We start from the raw sequence: 18,645 nt of genomic DNA, 5'->3' as shown, positions 1-18,645 counted from the left end.
TGGGAAAGAACCAGCCCGCAGGGAAGACAGTGCTCCCGTGGGATCTGCGGTGGAGGGTCCGGGACACAGTTAGGAACCTCCTGAGCGAGCCCCCGTGTCCTGGCAGTGCCTCTCGGGTTAATCCGAGGCTGATTTGCCGCCCTGGCGCATCCCCTCCGTGGGTGCACGGTGCAAATGCTGCGCAGGTTGCTGCACCTGAGGATGCGTTCTGGAGAAGTGCAGTCAGTCCCTTTTGCCTCTGATGGGTTTGTGTTTCTTGCCAAGGGCTTTTTCCTCTGGCGGTTGGAGCTTTCTGTGATGGATTGTTTTTCTTGCTTGGGGAGGGACACTTGTGATTTTTCTAGCCTAAGGTAGCCCAATCATCCCAGGTTAACTGTGGACACACCCCCTCTCTTGCCTGCTGCCTGGGAGGGTGCTCTGATGCACAGGCCATTTTTAGGGTGTCTACCCAGGATATGTTAGTTATCTGTGTCTTCTAAATAAAAGAAACACACACACACACACGCTTGTATGTGTGTGTTCATCTCAGCAGGGCTCTTTGTTATAATAGCTATAATATCTCTTTAGCAGATCCATGAATTCTGAAAAAAACATCACCTCCAAAACATCCCCGTCTTCCACCTGAGGATATTTCCTAGCCTTCCTCTGTGGTAGGCAGGTAGTCATTCTCGACAGATAACCTCCAGGGGAGAAATGCCCATGCCCTAAAGAGTCGGGCTAGCTTGTATAGGTGTCATGGGTTTCTCGATTCAAGCCCCCACCTTGAAGTTTGGGGAACCCGTCCTCTAAGGAGCTGGGAGTTGTTCCTCTCTTGTGCCTACTGGATATGATGTTTCCACAAGGAAACTCTGCCTGAAAAAAGGTGGTGCTACTTCTTTTACCTGTGCCGGCACAGGTGCCAGCCCGCACCCTTCCGTGGGTGGCCCCCTGGGTCTTGGGCGGCTGCGTTGCTCTCTGCTGAGCTGGTCACCCTGGTCCTGCTAGACAGAGACCCACCTTATGGCCAAGGGCTCTATTCCCCAGATGCACTACGTCTCAAATAAGTGGCTTGGAAAGTTATGGGGAGGAGTGTTTGGAGGAATTCACCCTTCTGTGGAGTGGGAGTTGATATCTTTCTTCTGGAAATTTCTAGATTTATGGACAGTTGAGTGTAGAGCATGCCAGACGGACTATTCAGTCTGAAATCGCCTAGCTTTAGAAATAAGAGTTGAAGTGACAAGGTCATGTAGGTTCTTAGCAGAACTACTTCTCTGTTCAGTTTCTCAGCTCTTGGGTGGTGTGGCGCCTGGTCTTCCCTCCTGGTGTATTTCCCCACTCACTAAGCCTCCCCCTCTTCCTTGTACAGATGCTCCTTGACTTCCAGTGGGGTTACATCTCCATAAACCCATCCTAAGTTGAAAATGTCATAAATCAAAAATGCACTTAATATACACATAACCTACCAAACATCATAGCTTAGCCTACCTTAAACATGCTCAAACACTTACATTAGCCTACAGTTGAGCAAAATCATCTAACCCAAAGCCCATTTTATAATATGATGTTGCATACCTCGTGTAATTTACAGTGGAATACCGAACTGACAGTGAAAAACAGAGTGGTTGTATGGGTACTCGAAGTACAGCTTCTATTATGTGTGTATCACCTTTGCACAATCGTAAAGTAAAAAAATTGTGAGTTGAACCACCGTAAATTGGGGACCATCTGTATTTTACTGCATCTCAGCATTTTTCTCCCCTCTCTCTCTCCCAGCTCCTGGCGGTGGTTCTCTCCCCGCTTTTATGTGAGCAGCCGAACATCGCACGCTGACACTTACCTCTGGACGCCAGGGTCACGCTCGTGCCCAACGTACAGCCTTTTACTTCAATTTCTTCTTTTCCTTTCTTTCTTTTCTTTTTAGTAGGATGATGACCCTGTTGATATTGTTGTTGTTTTGTGTTTTTTTTTTTTTTGAGGCCGAATCTCACTCTGTTGCCCCAGCTAGAGTGCCGTGATGTCAGTTTAGTTCACAGCAACCTCCAACTCCTGAGCCCAAGCGATGCTTCTGCCTCAGCCTCCCGAGTAGCTGGGACTACAGGCATGTGCCACCATGCCAGGCTAATTTTTTCTATATACTTTCAGTTGGCCAATTAATTTCTTTCTATTTTTAGTAGAGATGGGGGTCTCGCTCTTACTCAGGCTGGTTTCGAACTCCTGACCTTGAGCAATCCACCTGCCTCGGCCTCCCAGAGTGCTAGGATTACAGGCATGAGCCACTGCACCTGGCTGATATTGTTAATAGTTTTCTGCCCATTTTCTGGTATTTGAGAAGGATCCATTGCTTCATTTGTCTGTTGGTCTCCCCTGGAGGCTGTCGGCTCACTGCTGTCAGGTGGCCGATGGGGAGGAGGGGTCCAGCGTCTCCTTGGAGCCCAACAAGACTGAGTGGCTCATTCAGGGACTGCTTGGCCTTATTGGCCCTGTGTTTATGGCTTTAGGCTAATTTGCTCCCATCAAGCTGCTTGGCATATTAGTACTGTCCTGCAGTAGCCTGGGAACTATCTTGATTTGTCGCTCAGTGCCCTGAGTTCGGTTAGTCCGAAGGTCAGCATCGTAGGAGGGGAGCCTTGCCGGATTTCTCTCTCTGAGGCGGGCTCAGCTGCCCTCGGGAACTGCCATGGGGCTTGTGTCATGGGAATAAAACTCACATGTACCTTGAGGCACACCACTGCCAGGGTGACCTTTGTACTTTTGGGGACCCGGGAAGCTTTTGCCTTCCTGGGTGCCTTCCTCCACAAAAAAAGACTAAAAATTATATTTTACAGCTGTGTTGGTAGAAAGACGACTGTGATCCTGGCTGGAGTCATGATTATATATTCATTATTACTTACTTTTCTTCTGACTTGAAAAGAAATTAAAACTTTTTTTTTATGGGTCCCTAAAACATTACTGGGCATTGCACCTGCTGTGCCTGGTGGGTCACTTGGCCCTGAGGCCACTGCAGGTCTCTTCCGCAGATGGTTGGGCCGGCCGAAGCCTCTACCTGGCCGAACCTCTGGAATAGACCACCTCGTCCTTTGTCGGTGAGTCAGGAGAGACGGAATTCATTCTGTGAGGTTGGAACTTTGATTGGACGTTTGGGCCACCAAAAATTGGCAGAGCGCTGCCTCTTGTCCACAACATGACTCCGGAACTACGTTTCCTAAGGGAACATTTAGGAGGCCCTAGAAGTCTCAGGGTGATGGAGGAGTCTGAGGGGAGGGAGTTTTACATGACAGGTGTTGTGGTAGGTGGAGATCTGAGATGGCCTCTAGGAATGGGACCCCCTGGTGTGCCCTAGAACCCCTCCCTGTGATGGGATTTCACTCCCCTTAAGTTACTGATCAGGTTATCCATCAGTTGACTTTGAATTCATCAAGAGGGTGGTTATGCTGGGTAGGTCTGACACCAGGCAAGCCCTTCAAAGGGGGGGGGACTGGGCCTCAGTGGGGTCAGAGAGACCTGAAGGGAGAGAGGCATCTCCTGCCACCTTCTAGAAGCAAACGGAATCGCCCGTCAAAGGGGCCATGTGGCAAGAAGCTAAGGGCGGTCTCTGAGAGGTGACAGTGGTCGCCCGCCAGAAGCCAGCAAGAAAATGGGGACCTCCGTCCTTCAGCTGCGTGAAGCTAAGTTCTTCCACCAGCCTGTGTGCTTGGAAGAGGACTCTGAGCCTCAGAGGAGACTGTGACCCCCCAGGCACAATCTTGATTTCGGCCCGTGAGCCTCTGAGCAGAGGACCCAGCTCGAACCTGGACTCTGGGTCCACAGAAACAGGAGAAAGGAGCGTTGTTTGAAGCCCCTGCATTGGTGATAATTTGTCGCGCAGCAGTAGAAGCCTTATGTAGGCATGCCGCGTGTCTCAATGTGGTTATTTGCTTTGGAATTTAGGCTTTCAGAAAAGAGAGAAAAGGGAAAGATGTCAGTCCCCACGTACCCGTGGCAGGAAGCAGAAAAACATTCCTTTAGAAGCAGGCTGCTTCCAAACCTGCTCAGCTGCCAAGTCCTCATCAAGCCCAGAGAAGTTTAATAATTAATTCCGCTCTGAGCAGAGCGATGCCATGGATAAAGCCCCGTTAAAAAAAAATCAAATTCGTTCAAAGCCACCACCTTTCTTTTGAAGTGGCTCATGTGCCACTTGCATGCTGTTTCTGTAGCATAAAAATGCGCAGGCTTTCCACTGCCACCAGAAGCTCCTCTCCCTCCCTTGTCCACCCCCCTTGGAGTCCCTGGCTGTTGCACTCATGCCACTGTTCCCAGCAGGCTGAACACCCTGGCAAGCCGTTCCTCTCAGGAAGCCGTCCCCGTCTCAGCCTGGGAGGTGGCAATTATCGGGAGGCAGAAAAGCTATTTTCAGAAATTGTTTGCAGTTTGAAGTTTCAGGCCCTGGTGGCCAAGGTCCCTGGGGGGATGGGCTGCTGAGAAGGTTGCCTGCTGCGAGGAGGGGGCTGGAGGCTGAGGGGTGGAGGGTGACATGGGCTGTGAGCGTGGGAGGGACTCTGGGTGGGTGCTCCACCCGCGTCCTGCTCCCGGCTCCCCACCCGTCAGGCCGGTGACATGTGCTTTGCTGAAATGGTTTAGGAGACAAACACTGAAGCAAGCCCTCTTGACTTTTTTTTTTTTTTTTTTTTAAGGCTGATCTTTCTCTCCTGGTCTCTTGTAGTTAACGTGCTCCTCTTTGAGTGACTTGATGCTGATTTTCTTGGTAGGGGCTGATGGTTTAATGCCTCCAAAGGGCATCTCTGTCCCTTCTGAGGACCAAACTCTCTCTGTCACATTTGTCCTGTTAGGCCATCTACCACAACAGTCATTACATTGCTGTTTTTTCTCTTGTAGCCCAGAGGTCTGGTTTTCAGGCTGGGCCCTTGCCCCGCAGAATTTTGTGTTAGTTTTCTCCTCTCTGCACCAGTGAAGTGAGGTCTCTCTGGGCAGCCACGTGTGGGCCGAGAAGAGGTCCAGGTCTGTGGTTCTGCTCTCTGGGGTTCTGCTGGGACCAGAGGGACGGGCCACACCGAGAGGAGCACCGACTGCCCCGCAGGGTGGACACCAGGCACTCTCTGCTCCCAGCTGGGTGCCTGCTGTGTGCACGTGTGCGCACACGACCCTTGCGTCTGTATCTTGCTGTGACTTAGTTTCGGCAGCTGTATCGGTTTATTACGGCTGTCAGAATACCACAGACTGGGTGGCTTGAACAGCAGAGATTTTTATTCTTTCGGAGTTCTGGAGGCTGGAAACCTGAAATCAAGGTGTCAGCAGGATCGGTCCCTTCGGAGGGCTGTGATGGGAGGGACCTGTTCCAGGCCACTCTCTCTGGCTCGGAGAGGGTGTCTTCTCCCTGTGCCTCGACGTCATCTTCCCTCTGTGCACGCCTCCTCTTCGTCCAGGGACACCAGTCGTATTGGAATAGGACCACCCTAATGGATTTCATTTTAATTTAAATGCCCCTTTAAAGACCCTGTCTCCAGGTGCACAAGTGGCTACCCTCTGAGGTTCTGGGCGTTAGGACTGCAACATGTGAATTTCAGTGGGGAGGGACACAGCTCGGCCCACGTGAAGCTGCCTGTCTGTTTACATCAACAGAAGATATTGATGAGCAAATGCGATAATATAAGAGAAGCCACGTTAGAAACTGAACACATGAGAGACCAGAGAATCTGTGCAGAGAGAATTGGTGTTTTTTTTTTTTTTTTTTATATCGTTGGGGTCATTACCAAGCGTATTTCTCTTTGCAATCCAGTCCATCGTCTCTGCTTTTTCTCTCACCCTGGCTGTCCTGCCCCGCTGCTCTGATCCTGGGTTGCCTGGCCAGCAGTTTATAGCAAGCGGCCTTTGGAGCAGTCAATCCACTTTGTGGCTTGCGACTTAGGGCTGGCTCTTTGGTGTGTGCTCTGTCTTCCTTGTTTTCCTAGCGTCGAGAAAAACCATTTTATGATCGTCAGAGCTGTAAAGATTGTCGAAGGTCTCTTTCCCAGCATTGGTAATAGAAACGCTGGTTTATTTCTATTTTCATAAATTGTGGTAAAGAGAAGGGAAGGGCTGAGTCTTACAGAATGATTTTTGCCTTCTTGGTTTTTCATAATCTCTAGATGGTGTGGCGACAGGGAATGATAGCTCTCTCTATATGTGATAAATTCTACTGAATCATTTTTAAGGATGATAAACACAGACATTTATCTGTAAAGTGATAGATACTTTGAAACCAAGGGCTCCAAGGGGGCTACTGCTTTTTTTTTTCTCTCCCTGAATAAAATATGATCATGCTCCCTTGTAGTAAGGAGAAGTGCTTTGCTGACTATTCCGAGCATTGGGTGCAGAATAGGATTGCTTTGAACACTGTTCCCTAAAAATTCATCTGCTGAATATTAATAGGTTTCATATATAGCTGAATATGTATGGGAATTGCAGGATTAAACGAAGCCATGTTCTTTGCTGTGGAATTTCTCAGCGCCTTTATCTGCTTATGAGTAGACTTTAGCGAACATTTTTGTCCGTGGAGTCTTTTCCCTGGGAGCATCTCGTTAAACGGAACTCTGGGACACTGTGGCTTAGGACACAACGAGGCGTAAAGGAGATTTTTGACCATGCACAGAGGCACACGCGGAGTCTCAGCCTGTTAAGAACAATGCGCATCATCTTTGAGCGTGGAAGAATGATTATTAGGTCGCTATGGACTGTTACGGTCTCAGTATGGTACAAAGCTTGAAGGCAGACGTTACTATCTTTAGAGCGGCAGTTGGTAGGGAAGGAAGCAGAGGGGAAGAGAATTCCATTGCTTCAAGCTAGAGGCCGGTGCTTTTCCTATTTGACTAATATGTGTGTTCATTTTAAAGGAAGTAAAACTGACACTTCCCCAAGTGTTGGTTCTCCCTGTTTTTTTTTTTTCATTGTACTGCTATATAAGCATTCATACACATAAACACGCACAAGTGCAAAGTCAGGTCTGAATCAGGTGTTAGGCTTTTGGCTCTTCGGCAGACATAAAACCAAAAACTTGTCAGTCCAAATCAAAACAGCAGAATCGATAAAATTGAAACCAACGATATTTTCGTAACGTGGCAGGTGCTATTTTGCTAAAAGTAACTGCCAATTGCAGCGTGCCAGTGGTCCTGGCTCCGGTTGGTTCTGACAGTTCTATTCCATGGATACTGCTGGATGAAGTGAGCTCTCCTGGTGCTGTTCTAGAACTATCTAGAAACTTCCATCTATGTGGGGCTCCATGAAGTACACTGTCCTGTGCCTGGCTCACGCATGTCCCCTGTGTGTTGAGCCTGCTGGTCTGCGTCTCCCGTTAGCCCTAAATGATTAAAGCAGCCCCGCTTGGGACTAGCTCCATCGTAGACACAAGTGCAAATGAAGACACTGGAGTCCAGCGCTAGGGTTTGGCTATAAAGGGGTCACCCTGGTGATTCAGGTGGTTGTTACTATTTTCTCTTTAGATTATCATATCAGTGAAAATATAAAACTTAAAGAATTTTTGTATGAAGCCTTGAGACCTCCGAGAATGTGTCCTGGTGTCCCCCAATGGAGAAGCCCTGTTTTAGGTGAATGAGGGATGGGGTTAAGCTAGAGCGGTTGTTTGTAATCCGGCTCTGTGGAGAGCCGCAGGGAATTCGTGGGAACGTCTCACATTGCACACAGCATTTCTGTCCGTGTATAGATTGTGCTGCGAGAGATTGCAAAGGGCCACAGATTCTTCCCCCGTCCGCATCCACATCCGACACTGTAACTGCAGATGCAACGAGAAGTGCTGTTGATTTATCCACCCCTTCAATAGGGAGGGCTGTGGACTTGCGTTGCTCAGTGGGCTAGGAGCACGCGTGACACGAGACTTGAAAAGTACTTGTCACTGGACACTGAATTTACCATGTTAATGAGCTCCGTCCAGCCAGCTGGAAGACGAGAAACCCCGCAGAGAAGAATCGGTGTTTCCCAACCGGCAGTCAGCTAGCTCCTGGCCGGCAGCGTGCCTGCTGCTGGCTGCACGTGCCTTCTTGGACCCTAGTCCCAGCCCTGGATGAGCCACCAGATGACCACGGATGCACGAGTGAGCCCCAGCGGACCGGACCGGACCGGCAGCAGTGCCTGCTTGACTGTAGAACGATAACAGCCGTTTGTTGCTTGAAGCCACTAAGTTGTGGGGTGTTTTGTCACATAGCAATAGGCACTTTTGATACACATGCATTTTCGTGGGAACTGAAATCTTGGCTTTCGGTGGATTTCTGAAACCCTCCAAAGGGATAACACCGATCCGAAGAGGTTGCCTGAGAAGGACCAGCGGGAGGTTCTCGGCCTGATGAAGAGCCACAAGAGGCTCAGAGTGGATTCCGTGGTGTATTTTAATGAAGTCTAGGACTGGGCCTGGGATTAGATGGAGGATTAGAAAGCAAATAACTTCCCTATACTTAGGTGCTTGCATTCCTTTAGACTTCTGGTGTTTTAAGGAAAATCATTAATGTGATGATGAACTAAAAAAAAAAAAAAAAAAAGAAGCAAAATGGTTTGGCAAACTCTGCCAAGCCCCGTCTCTCTGCCAGCCTGCTGGCTGGTAGGAGACCTGCCGCTTTGGAATACAGGCACAGAGCCGCGTACCTGGCACGGCTGCTGGAGGGCCGTCTACGGTTCTCACGGAGCCTTATCTTTGCAGAGCAGTGCGGTGCTTTAGAATCTGTTTTGTGGGATTAAATAGGCTTGATTACGAACGGTAATTTGGCATCAGAAACAGGAGAGGGTTTTATCCCTCAGAAGATATGTGAGTACCAGTGTACTTACAGAGCTTAATGTAACTAGAAGTCCATGATCAGCTTCCACTGTCCTGACCCTTCAGGCTAAGGCCAGGAAGGGGATGGGGAGGAAGCTGTGTGGCCTTGGAGGGACTGTGAGCTTCAGGGTGGAAAGATCTCACCTTAAAGGGGAGCGGGCTAGGCTGCCCCATTCTGAGTGTCTCTGCCCAGAGAGAGGACTGGGGATGGGACGTTTGGGCGGAGTCTTAGGCTAGGTATCTACCCATCCTCATGTGGTCTCGGGCTGATACCCATGATCTTATGCAATGAAGAAGATAAAAGCCAAGGGAGGGTAGCAAGTCATGTGTTTCGGCGTTAGCTAGACGGTCTTTAGTCCTTTATGCCTTTTCTTCCTTTCTCTGCACTAATCCTTCTTTCTCGGGGCCTTAACCGCTTTGTGGTTCCCTGCATCTGTGTGTTCTGTGTTATGCATCATTTTCCCCTTGTTGTGGTGCTTCTGTGATAGTTCAGGTAAATTAATTGAATTATTAAACACTGGCCAAGTCCTGGGTCCTGACCGTAGAGCTGCAAGACACAGCTTTTGCTTTCAGAGCGGCATGGTTTTTAGATTGAAGAGTCACTCTGCAGTTTGGTAAATGTATGAGAGAAGCATGTTCGGCATGTCAGGGGAGAACCGAGGGGGGAACATCTGATCCAGACTGGGCTGGGTATATCCAGGAAGGCTTCCTGGAGGAGAGAGCCCAGGCTTCTTCAGCCAGGATTTTAAAAGCCTCAAGTATGGAATATTTTTGCAGCTTTAAAACCTGCCTTTCCGACCACTGGTGGGATGCAGCCTTGTTGCGGGAGGGGGAAGGGACGGAAGCTGAGTTAGAGACGCAGTCCCAGTGCCTTGGACAAGGCAAGACGGACCATACTTCAGAAACCAGCAGGGACCAAGTACTTTGAGTCATCCTCCTTGTCTTTAGGGACCCTGACTGTGACCCATGCATGATCCCTGAACGTATAGGTAAACTGAGGCGAGGAAGATGGCAGGGCCCGAGGCAGGACTGCACCCTCTGCCTCAGTGTCTGTGCCACTCGGTGTCCCCGTTTGCTCCGTGGCTGGCCGCCCGTCACCCGGAGCCAGTCTGGCCCCGGGCAGCAGCCGCTGCCGGGCTTCCCGAGAGAGAAGGTCACCTGTTATGTAAGCGTCATCCATATTCTGGCTGTTGATCGGGGCGACATTTAATTTTTTTTCCATTATGTGGAATAATTTAAGATTGTGTTACGAGTGTCATGATTATGGCAACTTCGCGGTAATAAAAACAGCATCAATTATTGAACATCGCCTTGTGTGTCTGGGTTAAGTGGGGATGGCAAGAGGCAGAGGCCGGGCGGGGGAGGAGGCGCAGCCCTCGCAGGGCTCCAGGCAGGCGAGGGAGGCACCGTCACGTCCTCCCCCTGGACATCCACGTGTCCCACGTCCTGGGGACGGGAGGGGGCGCTCCTCCTGGGATCCCTGTTCTCTCTCAACTGGGGTGTAACGCTTGGCCTCACCTTCGCTGTGGCTGGCAGGGGCCACCAATTAATCCCCTGACCTTTCTCTTGGCCTGTCCCCAGGGAGTTCTGAGCTGTTGATGAACCTCAATTAAAGAGGCTGCACTCCACGGGGCCGGGGAAGCTCAGTCATCACAGCCCTAGGTGAACAAAACCCCGGAGAAGGTAGCCAGAGCTCCCCCCTCCTGCATTCGTGCGGCAGAGGGTGTGCATGGGCGTGGCGAGGGGCAGGCTTGCCCCCTGCACGCTGGCCTGCATCTAAGGTTGGTCTGCCGTGCCTTCCCCCACACGGCTGTCAGTGGGGACGAACCAGAGAGCAGGTGACTCACAGAAAACACATCGAAGGTTGCTATTGGGACTTGAAGCAAAATGCACCAAGCTCCTCACAGTGAGCTTTGGGGGGCTCCAGGGCCTGCAATGCTTTGGCACCTAGTGACATTTTCCCACTTGTGCTTTGCATGGGGAGGAGGGCTTAGTTTGCAGCTGTAGACTCCATCTGGAGACAAATGTGCCTCTCGGGTGGTGCTCTAGCCCAGCGGTCCCCACCATTTTTGGCATCAGGGACCTGTTTTATGGAAGACAATTTTTCCACGGATGGGGAGAGGCAGAGCTTGGGCAGTGATGCTGTGATGATGGGGAGCTGCTATAAATGCAGATGAAGCTTCACTCACTCACCCACTGCTCACCTCCTGCTGTGTGCACCCCCCCCCCACTCCCGTTCCTGTTTCATGGAAGGCAATCTTTCCACGGGGGTGGGGTGCGGAGCCATGCGGGAGGTTGGGAACTGCAGCTCCAGCCTATTCCTCCTGTGACTTGTTTCTTTTGGGGCTCTGGAGACATCGGCCACCAGCAGTTGTCTTCCTCCTGCCTGGGACAGCAAACCATGCTGAACAACGCCTGGATTCTGTGTCTCCAAGGAGAGACACATAGTTTCCTGAAGCCTTTTGGTCTGACGCAGGTCACGTTGCCGGGCTGCTCTCCCGCCCCCTGCCCCCATCCCCGCCTTCATCTCATCTCATCGTCCTTCTCTTCCTTTCTCGCCACTTCTCTCTCCCTTCTGGAAAGTGCTATTCTTCTCCAGCTCCTGCCTCGTTGCACGGCCTTTCCAGAGTGGGCGGCAGTCGCCCTGTTTGTTCTGAGCCAGAGACTGGCCCCAAACCATGAAAAAGAAGAATGATGATGATAGTTCCATGGCAAGAGGACAGTGATCTCAAGTTCCGTGGCCCTGGAGGGTGGCACCTCCTGTCTCCGGTGGCCCACGCTCCACTTTCTTTGCTGAGCTGGATTTGGAGGAGTGGGTGGGGAAAGGGGCTTAGGGGGGAGGGAGCCCCGGGGAAGGAAAGGGGGTGTTCTCACAGCTCGGGGAGGAGCCCGTGTGTTTGGCACCTTGACATTTGGGAGCTACAAGGTGACACAGGTCACCTGAATGGTCCAGAGCCTCAGGGGCCCACCTGCAGGGGCGGTGTGGGAGGAAGGGCAGGGAGTGACTCACGGGCCCTCCAAGGGGCAGCAGAGCAGACTGCCAGGGCTGTGGTGGAAAGTCAGGAACAGCTCGTGTTAGTCACATCTGTCCTGGAACGGATCACGCTGTCACCGTACCCACCTCGTGGGGGTGCAAGGATTGAGGGAGGCAGTGTGGACAGAAAAATACTGCAGAGATTTAAAAGAAAGAAAAGCCCCAGAAATGTAAGGAATAATGTCAAGTAGGGAAGAGGGCAACATAGAGGAGGAATTTCTCCCAGGGGTCTTGGTCCCCCTGCACAGGCCAAGGCTACCATTGTTGAAGGCATCCCGGGAGAGAACTCTATAGTGCGTCCACCTGCGGTCCCTGTGCCAGTGGCAGCCGGGCTCCATGGAGGGAGGGCTGCCAGCCTGGCAGGTGGTTCCTGACTTTGTACCCCACCACCAGGGATACTGTGATAAAGCCACCAAAGCAGTGTGAACGTCTCCCTTAGGGGCTGTTCCTTGAAATTCCGAGGCGCAGTGTTTCTGTTTTCCTCATCAACAATTGAGTGTGGAGGGCAGGGGATGTCGAGAATTCCAGAAGGATTTGACAGATGCCCCGAGAGGCCGGTGCTGGGGATCAGAGACACAGGGAAGTGCTGCCGGGCACCAAGATCTGGAAGGAGCTGTCCTTGGTGTCACTCCAGAGACGCCTTCTGCAGCCCCCGTGCTGCACAGCTGACCCTGGCCCTTCTGGAGGCTGAATATGAAGTCGAGCGCGTGCTCGGGCCCAGGCAGGATGGGGGTGCTGGTGGATTTGCCCGGTCTCTCTCTAGCTTTTAAAAGGGCAGCTTCTAAGTGAAGTTAGGGTGAGGTTTTCTTTGTATCCCTTTGTCCCTCAAAATGCAGAAATAAAGCAATGCAACCCAAAGAATATATTAGTAGCTTAAGTGGGAAAAGGATATGGAGGGGAGGGGGGAGTCAATGTTTGTTCTTCCGATTTTCAGGTCTTTGCTCAAATGCCACCTTCTCAGAGGCCTCTCCCATCGTCGTATCTCTAGGAACACTCCCGCTTTACCTTTAAGAATGGGCCAGCTCACCTAAAACACCTGGGATGTTCCCTGGCGCAAAGCTAGAACAGCTGGAACCCAGCGCGTGTTCCTGCTATGCTAGGGTGGCCGTGAGCTATGGATACAACTTACTTTTCTTCTTAACATTATCACTCTTATTTTTTAGTTTATTAGTGATGGGTTTATTATTGACTGTCTTGAAGGCGAATGCAAGATTCACGAGGCCAGGGGACCTGGCTCTTTTGTATTGTGGGTACCTGGAACAGCTCTGGTATGTGGTCGATGCTTAATAAAAATGTCCTGAATCCATGAAGGCAGACAGGCAGTCTTCCTGGAGAAAGTAGCAAAATTCTTCTCTTTACAGTAAAAAAGGGGGTCTGTGAGTTGCCAGCGTTGCCTGTAATACAGAGAGCGTTGGGGTCCTGCCCACTCTAAATCTTTCCAAAGCAGGGCTTCTCCCCATCAGCACGGTTGACATTTGGCATTTGTCATCGTTTGTCGTGGGGGCCGTGCATCGTAGGATGTTTAGCAGCTTCCTCGGTCTCTCTGCTCTAGAGACGCCAGCAGCAGCCCCGGCCCCCAGTTGTGACATTCCAAAATGCCCATTGCCAAATGTGTCCTTGGGAGTGGGAGGGAGGCCAGAACTGCCTGGGTGGAAACCGCCGTTCCAGATGAAAACGCGTCTCTCCCTGCACGCCACGCCTTAGCAAACGGCCCCCATCAAAGAAGCAGTCGCGGCTTACAGCGTGTTAGTGCTGCGGCATTTGTGCTGTGATGAAGCAGCGGTCCTCATTCCATTCCTTCCCCAAGTTATGCATCAATCACATTATGAAAAGAAGGAAGACAAAGGAAGGGAAATCAGCTGACGCGCTCTCATGGTGAAACACACCTTTTATCGCTGCAGCGATGCCTCGTGTCGGCAGGATAGGTGGAATTAGAAATAATTAAAGCGCATAAACAAACACAGAGCTGCGACTGTGTGGCCCCCCGCACATCACACAGATGGCAGCTGTCAGCTGGGGGTGGTGAGGGCGGGTTTCTGCAGAGGCAGAGACTGGCCTTCCTGAGCCTCTCTGTCCCCAGGGGCCCGTCCGGCTGCAACGCCTACCTGGACGGTGACATGGCGTTGACGGCTGCCTCTCTTTGTGGGGCAGAAGAGGTAGATGCTTGGGATTCTACAGAGGGACCCCAAAACTTCAAGAGCAGCTCAAACAGGGCTAGGAGGCTTTTTTTTAAAAAAAACAAAGTTAAATGAGGTGTTGCCACCCTTATTAAAGAGCATTAAAGAGGACTGCAAATGAGAAGGATAATATTGATGCATTAGATAAATAACACATGAAAGGAAGGGCTTATGTATTCATTTTTAACAGTTGAAAAGAAATAATGAAATATCTGAATCATTAGGTTCTCTTATCTCTGATCATCATGACAATGAAAAAACAAGGAGTGCATATGTGCATGTGTGTGTGAGAGACACAGCCTGGCATACCTTTTGTGTGATCCTTCACAAAAGAGTTACTCAAGAAAATAGTTTCAGAATTTTATTATAAATGGATGCATTTCTGTGATAGGATTATAAGCCTTCTTCTCTCCCATATTAGAGTTACATATTTTAATGGAAATTTCTATTTGTTTGGGACTATATTTGCCTGATCCTATGTTCTGAATTTTTGTGTCCCCATCACCAAAATGCATGTGTTGAAATCCTAACCTCCAAGGTGATGGTATTAGGAAGTAGGACATTTGGGAGCTGATTAGGTTGGGAGGGTAATGTCTTCATGGTGAGATTAATACTCCAGTAAAAGATGCCTGCTTGGTATGGAGGCTCATGCCTGTATTCCCAGCAACTCCAGAGGCTGAGGATGGAAGGTCACTTCAGGCAGGAGTTCAAGACCAGCCTGACCAAGAGTGAGACCCCATCCCTACAAAAAATAGAGAAATTAGCCAGGCGTGGTGGCAGGTGCCTGTAGTCCCAGCTACTTGGGAGGCTGAGGCAGGAGGATCACTTGAGCCTAGGAGTTTGGGGTTGCAGTGAGCTATGATTGCACCACTGCTCTTCAGCCTGGGTGACAGAGCAAGATCCTATCTCTTAAAAAACAGAAAAAAGGACGCCTTGAGTGAGACCCCTTTGAGACTCCTTGCCCCTTCTACCATGCACAGACACAACTGGAAGGTACTGTCTATGAATTAGGTCCTCACCGGACACAGACTCTGCCAGCCTTGATCTTGGACTGCCCAGACTCCAGAACTGTGATGAGTTTCTGTGGTTTAGAAGCCACCTAGTTTACGGTGTTCTGGTAGATCAGGCTGAACAGATTGCTGTTCTTGCCCATTAAGGTTGATTTTTGCCTGGCTTCCCCTCGCTTTGAAGTTTTGGCCTGAAAGTGAAGGTGCTTGTATAGTTGGCAGAGACACTTGTCTGCCTCTTTCCTGGCAAGGTTCTGTGCATTTTTAAGTGGTCACAGGCTTGGGGCTTCTGGATGATGCCTTTGGAAGAGCAGCTTACCACCCCATTATGGATTCATTTATTTGTTCCTTAGTGGAACACACGCTCTGATAGAGCTGGGACTTTGTCTTATTCACTAAATACCCACAAAGTGGCAGTCGATAAATTTTTTTTTAAATACACACGTGGATCGAGTGCACACAACTTTGCCTGGTTAATGCAAAAATAGTCCAATTGACTAAAGAAAGACAAAGCAGAAGGGTGGCATGTCTGGTTTAAGGCCATCTGGACTTAACTCCAAATATGCACGCATTCTCCACAACTCTCACTGTTTCCTTCCTTCGAGATGCTTTTGTTTGGACCTTCTCCTGTTTTGATCTCATGGGAAATCCGGAGGTGGTGAATTCCTAAACATGCTGACCGTGATTCCCGTACTGAGGCTGCTCTCCAAGCGAACCTGCCATATGGGCTGCTTTTGACAGATCAGGAACTAAGCATGTTGTGCGGTTTGCCTGGTGGTGATGAATGTAGTGGGGTTTTGCTGTGTGGGCCTTGATCTTTTTTTTTTTTTTTTTTTGGTATGTATTTTTCCCAATTCCAGGATCAGCACACTGACTCCTCAGATCTTGTCTTTTGTAACCCCTAAGGTCCTACACCCAGAAAGCTTATCATCTTCCCAATGACCCAGCTGGGTCAGCCCAGGGACCGGCTCAGGCCTGGTGCCCTTGGTAGAGATGGGTGAGTTGCTTCGGCCCCTGTGAGCCGGCCGGGTCTGGGGAGCGAACACAGTAGTGATGCTGCTGCTTCTTGTTTCAGGGTGCGGCAGAAGACCCCCAGACGGCCCTGGCACTGAACTTTGACTCTGCGTTGATGAAGAAGAAGTCTGATCCCGAGGGTCCCACGCTGCTCTTGCCCGAGAGTGAACTTTCCATCCGGATAGGTAGAGCTGGGCTTCTTTCAGGCAAGCTCTTTGCTGCAGACACGGAGCGGGGCTAGGCGGCTTGGACTTGGTACCAGTGCTAGGATGAGTAATGAGGGACATGTCAGGCCCTCTGTCCCGCCCCTCCAGATTGCTCACACACATTCCGCCCCCCCGTCCCCCCATTGCATAGAACTCAACTGGCATCTGACCCGGCACCTTCTTTTCTCTCTGTTCTCCAAACCGCCTGCTTAGTCTATAAGAGGTACTGGTACCTTTTTGATCACGTTTCAGCTTGAACATATAAAGGTCACTCTGGTAGGGCTGGGGCTGGTTGGAGTTCGAGAGCGTCAGCATTCGTCCCTCAGTGTCCCCTTTCCTAGTGAACCCCGAATGCTCCTTTCCATTTATGTGACTTTCACCTTTTTGATTCACCTGGGAGAAGGGCAGATGTTTCTCTCGCTGATGCACTGATTTTAGAGCCGGAAAACCCAGACTCTGAGAGCAAAGTTATGCCTTTTCTCTTGAGTTAGAGGGAATGCGTCCCTTGAGAGGGATCGGGTAGCAATTCCTCCGTGGGAAGGGCCTTGTTTTCCAGCCTCGGGGTCGGACTCTCCTTGCCCTGACATTGCTCACTGAGGGCACTTGGCTAACTTAAGGGCCAGCTAGCACGGGGAGAGTTGCATGCCTTTGTTTTCCTTCGAATTTATGTGAGAAGTTCCCTCGTTTAATCCTGCAAGCCCCTGGGTACTGTGGATCGAGGAACCAGTGCTGCTGAGAACCGGGGCCTCTTCGCACTCTCTTGAGCGAATGGAAGAAAAAGAGCTTGGTGACTGGTCGCTGCCTTCCCAGGAGGGGCCTAAGGGGGGGAGGTCCTTTCAGATTTCCATGCTGACATTTTAATTTAATCTTTCTGCCATCTCTAGGCCAAGATGCTTTCTAGCCCCCGGGGAGAGCAAATGTAAAAAAACGTTACAGCTCCGGCCCTTTGGTGTCTGCGCTCAGATTATGTCCTGTGAATTATTCGTGGGGAACCCGAATGTCTCTCCACGTGGGTTAGTCCTTGCTGCCTCCCACAGCGTCACGTGGGACAGAACCGGGAAATAAAATTGTCCTTTAACAGGAGCTTAAGTCCTAGAGGGTTAGGAAGACGAACCTGCCCTGTGCGTCCCATCACACACGTCATTTGTACCGAGATCCCAGCGACTTGGGTGTTGACGTCTGTTCCCCTTTTATTGGAGTATAGTCAGGGACTGTGCTAGTGGCAAGGGTGCGGTGCTGTATTTAAGTGAAACTTGTCATTTTTCGTGGGGACACAGAAATTCGGGCCTTTCTGCCGATTGTCACGAGCGTGATGGTGCAGAGGACTTTCTGAAGCTGATTCTGAGCCTTCACTAGATTTAAAAAAAATTGGCCAGACTTTATCCATTTTTTTTTTTTTTTATCTTCGAGGCTGTAGGGTGGAGAGAGCGTTGGTGCCTGTTAATCCAAAAGTGGCAAGTTCTCCAGTGGACCTTTTCCCGATGGAGCCACAGCAGGGACAGGGCTGGGGGAGTGGGGACAGCCTGATCTTCCTGGCTAAATGCATCTCCCGTCCCCCTGCTAAAAACACCAGGCATGGCCTGTTACCGGGTTGCCAAGCAACCCTTGTCACCACCGCTGGCTGTTCAGATCCAAAGGCAAATGCAGCCCTGGGCGGGCAGCACAAAGGTGGCCTCCCAGCCGTCTCCTGCAAGGTGGCTGTTCCTCTCACCTGCGCACACCTGTGGGTGTCAGGCAGCTGAGGGCTGTGAAAGGGATAATCTGATAATGGCTATTTGGTGGCCGGGCGTGCAGATGGAGCCTGAATATGCACTATCTGTACCATCTGGATTTGCCCTCAAGCCTGCTGTAAATGGAGCAAGGAGATCGGTTTAATGGGTATTTAGTGACTAACATCAGCCTTTAAAAAATATTGGCGCTGCTGCTGTCGTGTCCCATAATTGGTTCAGCACGAGGAGAGCCCAGGAGAGCCGCACTACGGGGGAGACGTTCAGCTGTTCTCAGCGGTGGCAGCAGCCCGGGCTGGGAAGGACGTTTATGAGATACTTTCCTATTTATGTCCGTCCTGGTGCCAAATGTTTTACGATACCAACTATTCTCAACGCTGGGCATATTTGGAGACTTAGCTTGGCCAGAAATTCTTCTAAAACTGCCTGTTTTTCTTCCTGTCTTTGCCTCTGCTCATCCATCCATCCCCAACTAGCTTTCTTTTCATTAAAAAAATATCAGGATATGGGTTAAAAATAAAAAGTGACTTTTCTTCCAGCTTCAAGTCCCTTCTGGTCTGGTCCTCCATCTCAGACACGAACGTTGTCTCTAGTTCCTTGTGTATCCCTTTAGAAATCCCTGCAGAAATACTATGCTTATTACACAGTCACACCTGACCCATTGTTCTGAACCTTGCGTTTCTGCACTTAAGACACCTTGGTATTTG

The 18,645-nt window shown here is 50.4% G+C and overlaps 1 protein-coding gene across 4 annotated transcripts in view; it reads left to right on the top strand.

Annotated features, from left to right (window-relative positions):
- The window catches only part of SLC39A11 (solute carrier family 39 member 11), a 387,039-nt gene that overhangs the window by 146,618 nt on the left and 221,776 nt on the right, over positions 1-18,645 (top strand). For 3 of the 4 annotated variants that reach the window (XM_012756159.3, XM_012756156.2, XM_075994708.1), the window contains exon 5: positions 16,067-16,211. In XM_012756159.3, coding sequence (XP_012611613.1) covers positions 16,067-16,211 — 145 coding nt within the window. The remainder of the gene's footprint in view (positions 1-16,066; positions 16,212-18,645) is intronic. The other variant, XM_012756157.2, reaches the window with a different exon arrangement.

This window comes from Microcebus murinus, chromosome 18, assembly GCF_040939455.1.
Source record: "Microcebus murinus isolate Inina chromosome 18, M.murinus_Inina_mat1.0, whole genome shotgun sequence".
Taxonomy (NCBI): domain Eukaryota; kingdom Metazoa; phylum Chordata; class Mammalia; order Primates; family Cheirogaleidae; genus Microcebus; species Microcebus murinus.
Note: the sequence above shows the minus strand (reverse complement) of the source record. Positions and strands in the feature narration are given on the sequence as shown.